General features: G+C 36.9%; 1 protein-coding gene across 1 annotated transcript in view; it reads left to right on the top strand.

Moving 5' to 3' along the window:
* The first annotated feature begins 546 nt into the window (after positions 1–546).
* The window catches only part of wnt10a (wingless-type MMTV integration site family, member 10a), a 29,384-nt gene continuing 20,648 nt past the window's right edge, over positions 547–9,282 (top strand). The window contains exons 1-3 of the mRNA XM_056465189.1: positions 547–938; positions 1,856–2,118; positions 6,637–7,010. Of these exons, the coding sequence (XP_056321164.1) occupies positions 715–938; positions 1,856–2,118; positions 6,637–7,010 (861 nt within the window). The 5' untranslated portion in view covers positions 547–714. The remainder of the gene's footprint in view (positions 939–1,855; positions 2,119–6,636; positions 7,011–9,282) is intronic.

Raw genomic sequence — 9,282 nt, 5'->3', positions numbered from 1 at the left:
CTGGACCAGTAAGGTCAAACCACCTGAACCACCCCTGGCTACAGGCCTGTATAGGCAGCCTAAATGATTTTATGATGGCTTTCTCAAAAAGTAGGGCATTCTTGGCTTCAGACCTTCTGTTTTGCAGTAAAGAAATATTGTAAAATATATATATATTTTTTTATCTCAAGAACCATTGGACTCCCAAAATCCCAAAATGTTTGTCTGATGTTTTATCTCTTCTTTTGCTGTCTTTATAGTAAGTCACACGCCATTTCTCAATCGAATCCTTCAATTTAGTACAGACAACTTCCATTTCCATACTCAAGGCATGAAAGTAATTCGTTAGATTATCTTATCCCCTCAACAATCCCTCACAAGACATCTCATTAAGTCAAACCTCCCTGATTATCGCTTCTATCTGTATTCGTCTAATGAGGCACTTGTCCTCTACGCCGGCAGTCTGCAAATGTGTGTGTGTGTGCGCGCGCTGACGTAGAGGTGGGCTGGCAGAGAGTTAAAGTGGAGTAGTCTAAGTAGTCATCAAGATAAGGCAAACATCAGAAGACCTGAACACAGTAGATCGCTCAATCTGAGCACTGATGTAGGCTATATGTATACACGAGTGTCCAGTGTCAGATCAGATGATAATATCCGCACCGCGTCGCCTCACATCTTCATTCATTCTCCTCAAACTGAAAGCAGGAAAAAAAAAGTTGTAAAGTGATTCCATGAATGAGCTCTCACGACATCAGTTGGCACTCTCCAGCATCGGTTTATTTCTCGTCAGATTTGGACCTGAAGCAGATCGCTGGAAAGCTGCGCGGGTGTTGGACCGATCTTCTCCTTAGACAGGAGAGTTGTTGTGAGAGAGTTTTGCAGAAGAGCAGCAGCAGTATGGATTACTTTTTATTTCGCCTCTTCTGTTTTTTGGCTTTGGCGTCGCTTTTGGTTCAAAGGTAAGAACTTGTGAAGTGTCTCTAAACTAATACATGCTTTCTACAAGTGAATGTCTGTTTATTGAACACGTTCGCTCACTAAATAGATGGACTTTCTGACTTTCTGCGTGAATTCCGAAAACTTTCCAAAGCTCTTTTTATTTTTAGTTCAAACTTTGTTTCAACTGTTTTAAATGAAGTGTCACAACTTGCTGAGGCTGATTCATTTTTGACTGATAGGTTTTAATATTTTGCTGACAAAGAATTACTTCACTAAAGTGTCATTTAATATAAATAAGCCCTGTTTTAAAATGTTTACAATGTATTGGTTGTTTGGATTTTGAAATGGTACTTCAGTATATGTATTTTGTATCCACATTATAGTTATTACAAACACTAAGTTAACTTTATAGCTGCCCAGGTGCTTAATATTTGCAAATTACGCAACAATAATTACAATAACAATAATTTATTATCTTAATCTATTATCTTAATCTTAATTTATCTCTTTATTTTCTTAAACCATCATATTGTGTTGTCATTATATAGTTTTTCAAGCATTCTTATAACTGAAGTTTTGTTTGACCTTTTTTTTACTATAAAAGTTTCCACAATTCAAACATTAGACATGACTTTGCGCACACACAAAAGATGATTTAATTACTCATATATTTATTTATTTGCCAAACAAATTTGAAAAACCTTTAAGTCATTGAAACTCATTTCACCAAATGTTCTTTATAGTAGAAGAGGATTCTTTAAATTATGAAAATTTTCTTCACACTGTTGAGGAAAATGCTCCATTGAAGAACTATTCAGTAAATGGTTCTTTGGGAAGCCCAAAAAAGGTTCCTCTTTTATTCTTAAGAGTGTACAGTATGTGTTGTTAGTAAACTACTACTACTATATACTTGATAATGTTTCAATCTCTCTTCTAGGGCAGACTCAAATGAGATCCTGGGACTAAAGATCCCCTTTGACCCCATCCTCAATGCCAACACGGTGTGTTTGACCCTGCCAGGCCTGACAAAGAAACAGCTGGACGTTTGTATGAGAAATCCAGATGTAACAGCCTCAGCCATACAGGGCATTCAGATTGCCATTCATGAGTGCCAGCATCAGTTCAGAGGGCACCGCTGGAACTGCTCAAGTTTGGAGACCAGGAATAAAATCCCTTATGAGAGCGTGGTCTTCAGCAGGGGTAAGCAATCAAATCAAACAGTCAAATTAGTTTTTTTAAAGATGTTCAGGTTCGGTCTGTGAATATTTTGGGGGCCACAAAAAATTAGTTAATTGCATCTAAGTTAGTTTGATTTGCTAGACACTGGCTCATGCTGTTAAAAATAAATAACTGAAGATTGCATACGGATCATAAATGTGCGATAGTAGAAAAGCTCTATCATTTATATGTATGTGTCACTTAAAAAGGGGAAATGCAAATGTAGCGAATTAGCACAAGAAGGAAATATTAATAATTAATCATAAGTTATATATATAAGTTATAGTTAATTATAGTATTTAGATAGGCTATACGCATTTACTTGACGTCTTTGGGTCAAGTGTTTATTTGTTCAAAGAACAGAAACTGACCCATACTGTTAAAACTAAATAATTGAAGATTGCATATGGCCAACAGTCATAAACATGTGTGTTAGTAGAAAAGCTCTATCAGTTATAGGTACACATCACTTAAAAAGGGGGAATGTAAATATCCCTGGCCAGCTAATGCCTTTTACTCTTTGCCAGTGCAAGTGCTGTGAATTTGCTTTCAGCATTTTCCCAACCCTCAGTGGCAAAAGCATAAACCTGTTTAGTTAGTTTCTGTAACCCAAAGTGACAGTTTCCTTCAATCTTTAATTCATTTTCCCACTTCCTCCACCATCAGCGCAGCCGGGCGTGCCTCTCACTTTAAATTATTTGTTAGATTGATTTCTTCCAGGTCTTTCATTGGCTTGGAAGGAAATCTAAAACAGCATTTCCATGTCCGTGTCTTCTGGCTGCGCCTAAGTGCCGTTTGCCCCCCATAGAATCATGAGAGGATTGCACGAAAAAAAAGAAGAAAAAAAAAGCAGCAGCGGCTAGTGTCGTGTTTGTGTGTGTGTGTGTGTGTGTTTCAGCATGCATGCAGGTCTCCTCTGCGTGAGCGTGTATGTCACTGTGGGTGGGTGGGTTAATAGGTGTGAGTTCCTGTGTGTTTTGAAATGATCAATTGAACATCATTCGGCTATCTCAGATCTTTGCCCCCGAGCCTTAAGGGCAGCTCTGCCATCAGCTAGCATTTTTGGAAAACAGCAAATACCAGACAGAGACTGCTTCACACCTGATTTAAGTCTTCTTAAAGGCTCATTAGTCATTTGAAATGCCCAGAGATGGACAAAGCAGGACACGGAGGTGAGGCGGGGCAGCATTCTCAGGTCTAATATGACAAGCCCTAATATGCATTATACATGCTTTATTAAGTGGTAGACATGGGGTCACGGCCAGTTTCAAACTTGTTCAAACTTGGAACTCTCTGGTTCTCTTGAAGCATCGTTTACAATAAAGCAAACGTCTTAAGTGGTCACACGAATGCATGTGAATGCAGACAGGCAACGGTGCAGAAGTAAAAAGATTTAATTTTGATGTCGTTTTGGTTGTCACGTAACCCCTGTCTGCTAGCTGCTTTGACATTAACCATACTGAGTTTTCTTTTCTAGCAAAAACAGCTATTTCATATGAAACATGCAACAGTTTTAGACACATTTATACTCATTTTCAGGCTGTTATTTCTTATTTAATGATTTAAACTTCAAAACAGCAGTCATAGTCTTTCTCTTTTTTTCTCTCATACCTCTCAACATACATATTCTTTCAGATATTTGACTTTAACCAGGGTTTTTTTATGACATGCTGAATTCTTGAATGAATATGTGCTATTTAAATATAGCAAAATATCAATTTCATTGGGTTTCATTTTAATACATCATAACAATAATGGTCAGACTTTATAATAAAGTTCCATTAGTTAATGTTAAGCATTTTCTAACATGAATTAATATAATACTTGCACATCATTTATTAATCATAATTCAACATTCACTAATGCATTATTAATATCCAAATTCATGCTTGTTAACATCAGTTTATGCACTGTGAGTTAAAAAGAACTAACAATGAATCCTTTATTTTCATTAACTGATGTTAAGATGAACAAATACTTTAATAATTTCATTGTTATTTTAATGTTATTTAGACTTTCAGGATGTTATTTCTTTTTTGATGATTTAAATATTAAAAACAGCAGTCAAGGACTTTCTTTTTATGCTTTATACCTCTCAAAATACACATTTTTTCAGATGTTTGACATTAACCATGAAGCCCTTTTTATTTTTATGACATGCTGAACACTTGTATGTATATATAATTTAAATATAGCAAAATATATACATTTCATGGGCTTTCATTTCAAATTAGATCATAACAATAATGGTCAGACTTTACAATAAAGGTTCACTAGTTAATGTATTTTCTAACATGAAATATTATAATACTTGTACATCATTTATTAATCATAGTTCAACATTCACTAATGCATTATTAATATCCAAATTCATGCTTGTTAACATTAGCTAATGCACTGCAAGTTAACAAGAACCAACAATGACTGCTTTATTTTCATTAACTGATGTTAAGATGAATAAATACTATAATCATGTTATTGTTATTTAGACTTTCAGGCTGTTATTTATTGTTTGATGATTTAAACATCAAAAACAGCTGTCATAGGCTTTCCCTTTTTTCTCTCTTACCTCTCAATATACATATTCTTTTAGATATTTGACATTAACCAGGGTGAATCACTTTTTTATTTTTTATGACATGCTGAATACTTGTACAGTTGAAGTCAGAATTATTAGCCCTCTTTTGATTTTGTTTTTCTTTTTTAAATATTTCCCAAACTATGTTTAACAGAGCAAGGACATTTTTGTATTTTCTATAATATTTTTTTTTCTTATTTGTTTTATTTTGGCTAGAATAACAGCAGTTTTAAAAAAAATTTTAAAACCCATTTTAGGGTCAAAATTATTAGCCCCTTTAAGATATATTTTTTTCGACTGTCTACAGAACAAAATATCATTATACAATAACTTGCCTAATTACCCTAACCTGCCTAGTTAACCTAATTAACTTAGTTAAGCCTTTAAATGTCACTTTAAGCTGTATAGAAGGGTCTTGAAAAATATCTAGTCAAATATTATTTACTGTCATCATGGCAAAGATAAAATAAATCAGTTATTAGAAATGAGTTTTTAAAACTATTATGTTTAGAAATGTGTTAAAAAAATCTCTCCGTTAAACAGAAATTAGGGGAAAAATAAACAGTGGGGCTATTAATTCAGGGGGGCTAATAATTATGACTTCAACTGTAATTTAAATATAGCAAAATATAGCAATTTCATAGGCTTTCATTTTAATTTCATACATCATAACAATAATGGTCACACTTTACAATAAAGTTTCATTAGCTAATGTATTTTCTAACATTAATTAATACAATTCTTGCACATAATTTATTAATCATAGTTCAACATTCACTAATGCATTATTAATATCCAAATTTCCACAGTGAGTTAACAAGAACTAACAATGTATGACTTAAGTTTCATTAGCTGAAAATATTAACAAAGATGAAAAATTCTGTAATAACTATGTTGTTCATTATTTGTTTATGTTAGTAAATTCATTAAGTAGTACAGCCTTAATGTAAAGTGTTACTATAATACTAATTATTATTTGGAAATAATCATCTTATTTCTCATAAATTTTCTATCAGTGATTGTTTGAAATTAAACAATGAAGACACTTTTATTTTAACTGCAAAAACAGGCACTTTATATGTATACTTAAGAATTTTTTTTTCATGCTGAAGAAGTGCCCTTTGATTTTAGCACGCAGAAGGAACTATAAACTATTTAGCCCTTAGTGCGCTCTTTCATGTTTCTGAGCATGGCTGTCTTTAATTCTCCATCTGTCCCTGAAAGTGATTCAGGAGAGTCTGCTTTTATGAGACCTCCGTTTATTATAGTCTGAGACCATTAGCCTTCAACAAGCCTGTAGCACATGCAGTCACCTTTGGTGAGGCATTTTCTTTACTTCAGAAACCCTGGTGAGAGAATAACATTGTAATGAAACGTCCTTACACCAAAAACAACAATATAACCTGCTACTGCTACATGTGGTTCTCATGTGTTCAAATATATTTGCTGAGGAATTTCTTAAATCTTGTCGGAAAGCCTTAAAGTCTGCCGCACTTCAGTTCCAATAAAGAGCATGGTGGATGAGAGCTGAAATCCAGATGAGCGGCATGTGATTAGCGCAGATCAAACGGCTGCTAACGGTAGCCAGGTTAATTGCAGCCACGTTTTAGAGCTCAGCGCAAAGCTCGTGTACAGCTGAGCATGTCTGTGTCTGTGCTTAGCTGCTCCAACCGGAGCCCTTCCACACCTTTTCCATTGTTCCTGCATGCTTTGAATGCTTAAGCGCGCTCACTAGATATGTCCTGTGAGGTCCTCCTGTTGTTTTCGTTAAGGGAATATACTGGTAGTGCTGTCAAACATCAGAGCTCATGCGGTTTTGCTGATCAAAATCTCACACAAATGCAAGACCAAATTTGTGGGATGGATGGACAACTTCTGAAGGAAGCTTGCCTGAATAATCTCTTGCACTGTTTTATTGGCAGGTTTCAGAGAAAGCGCATTTGCTTATGCCATTGCTGCAGCTGGTGTGGTGCACGCCGTGTCTAATGCCTGCGCCATGGGCAAACTGAAGGCCTGCAGCTGCGACGAGAAGCGCAGAGGAGACGAGGAGGCGTTCAGGATCAAGCTCAACCGTCTGCAGCTGGAGGCCATCAATCGAGGCAAAGGCATGGTGCACGGTGTGATGGAGCACTTTCCAGCCGACGCTCTCGGCCCCCAGGACTCCTGGGAATGGGGCGGCTGCAGTCCCAACGTGGAGTATGGGGAGCGCTTCTCCAAGGACTTCCTTGACTCCCGTGAGACGTACAGAGACATTCACTCCAGGATGAGACTTCATAACAACAGAGTTGGCAGGCAGGTGAGAGACGGCGTTGTGTGTGATGTGTGACACTAAGCCTGAATGAATCAGCAGTGTTGGATTGCATATCCAGAGAGTGCAAAGGGGATCGCCTTACGCTCCCTTTTAAGGTGCGTTAAAATGCGCTGTTCAAAGATGAGCGCTTCTTTTCTACCGAGATACTATAACCGTGTCACATGTACTAAAGGAGACAATAGCGGTTGAGTTCCTCCTTTTGATGTACCTAGAAGCTACAGGTTTACTCCGAGCGGCGGTTAAACATGAAGAGACGCCCGTGTTGCAGCTGTGCTCTTGAAAGCTTGAAAGCCAAACGTAACATTTTTGTTTGTGCGTTCCCTACGTTGTGTGATTTGATGGTTGTTCAAAAAGCGAGGCGCTGGCATTGCGAGAGATCTGTTGAACTTTTTGCCTGGGCTCCTGCCTGTGAGTAAATGTCCAAGCTGATGCCCTGCCTATGCTCAATTAGTTGCTCTCATGAATCTTTTTCCCGTCTCCACACAAGAGCCGTCCACCCTCGAACCACCTACCAACAGCAAAACACTTAAATGAGCAATAACTCCACTGGAGCAAAAGCAAACATGTGCTTCTCTGAAATGTGTTATCTTTGGACTTGGGAATGTTTAAAAGGCATTTAAGATTTATCAAAATATGCCTTCCCTGGTGTTGCCTTTGATCAGTCCCTCCTGGTGGCGACGTGTGATTTAAGGGATGGTGGTGCTGTCTCTTTGGCTGTGTCGGACTAATTAGATAATAGGAGGCAGATTAGTGGCACAGTAAAGTAGTTCAATTAAAAGCGCTCAGAGGAAATCATGACAAGATCTGATGGCCTTTCTGAGTGATTACATGTTACCTGTGTTTCATAAGGAAAACAAATGGGCAGTGTGTCATCAGAAATATCAAGACATTTTATGCAGTGATCTTTTGTAGAATTGATAACATTTTTTTTTATGTTATCAATTGTATAAGTTGCTTCATGAGAAGCATTCTGGCATGTCTTGGGTATTCTATGCTATCTGGACACTGGTTCAGTCTCTTTTTTTCTAATGATTCTTGAGATCAAGACAAAAAAGATTGTATATTTAATAGGGCTGTACGATTCTGGCTAAAATGAGAATCACTTTTTTTGTGTGTAAAATCAAGATCATGATTTTCTTACAATTCAGTAGATGTAAAAATATGAGTAGGCTATTATTATTGTTATTTCTCCAACATATGATATAAAAATACTAATAATATTAGGCTTATATGCAGGTCTACTTTTGGTTAAAATGCTACATTTTGTATAGACTTGGAATAGTGGACTTGTACAGACTTATTAATTCACAGTAAAGTGATGACATCAGAATACAACTATTCATAATTCTAAAGTTTAATCATTGTGTTTAAGACATATGCTTGAAATCTGCCATTGACAACATTATTAGACCATTTTATTCACTTTTAAAATCAGACATTTGTCATTATCAGATTCCCTCCTGCATTATATTCAATGTTATATTGGCTAGAGTAGTTACACTGACACTGCATGGTTTCCGCTACGTTCATTCTTCCATGGCGGGGCGCCACGCCAAGATTCATCCTGCCACGGCTACATTACAGCTTCTCATTCAAAACATTCTATTTTTTTTAATAGCGGGTGATAATCGCACCAAAACATATTAAAAGGTAAGTAAATTATAACAGCGCAAACTTTTCTGTAACCGTAGTAGTGCTGTGCATCATTTGTTTAACCGTTTAAGGTTACATGCTGACTGACTGACTGTGACAGGTGCGTGAGGCCAGCAGACACGACTTATAGCCGTTTTACTTTATTTCAGGACACATTAATACCAGATGCATTCATAAATATTCCTAGCAAATCTAATAAATGCTGGAGACATACTCATTACATAAACGCACTAAATCACACCTCAGCAGCGCTTATTTGAGAGCGCACAAGAAGATCTGTGCGTTCTTAAAGCGGCTTATATTTAAGGGGGGCGTGCAAGAAGTTTTGTGCACAAGCAGAAAAAATCGGCGCGCAAGCTAAGAGATCCGGATGCTCGTGGGCTATTACATAAATGCGATCTCGACTTCTAATACTGCGCTCACGACATTTGTCATTGAAATAACGCCACAGATAGCTGGTAGATCTGTGTAAAAAAAAGGCCTGCCGCCACAGCTGGGAAAAATCCTAGAGGAAACACTGCACTGTTACACGTTTATTCTCAAGCCCAACACTTGTTCACTATGAAAGAAAAACATATCAAGCGCTTGTCATGATCAAACTCTA

Source organism: Danio aesculapii, chromosome 9 (assembly GCF_903798145.1).
Source record: "Danio aesculapii chromosome 9, fDanAes4.1, whole genome shotgun sequence".
In the NCBI taxonomy this organism is placed as follows: Eukaryota; Metazoa; Chordata; class Actinopteri; order Cypriniformes; family Danionidae; genus Danio; species Danio aesculapii.
Note: the sequence above shows the minus strand (reverse complement) of the source record. Positions and strands in the feature narration are given on the sequence as shown.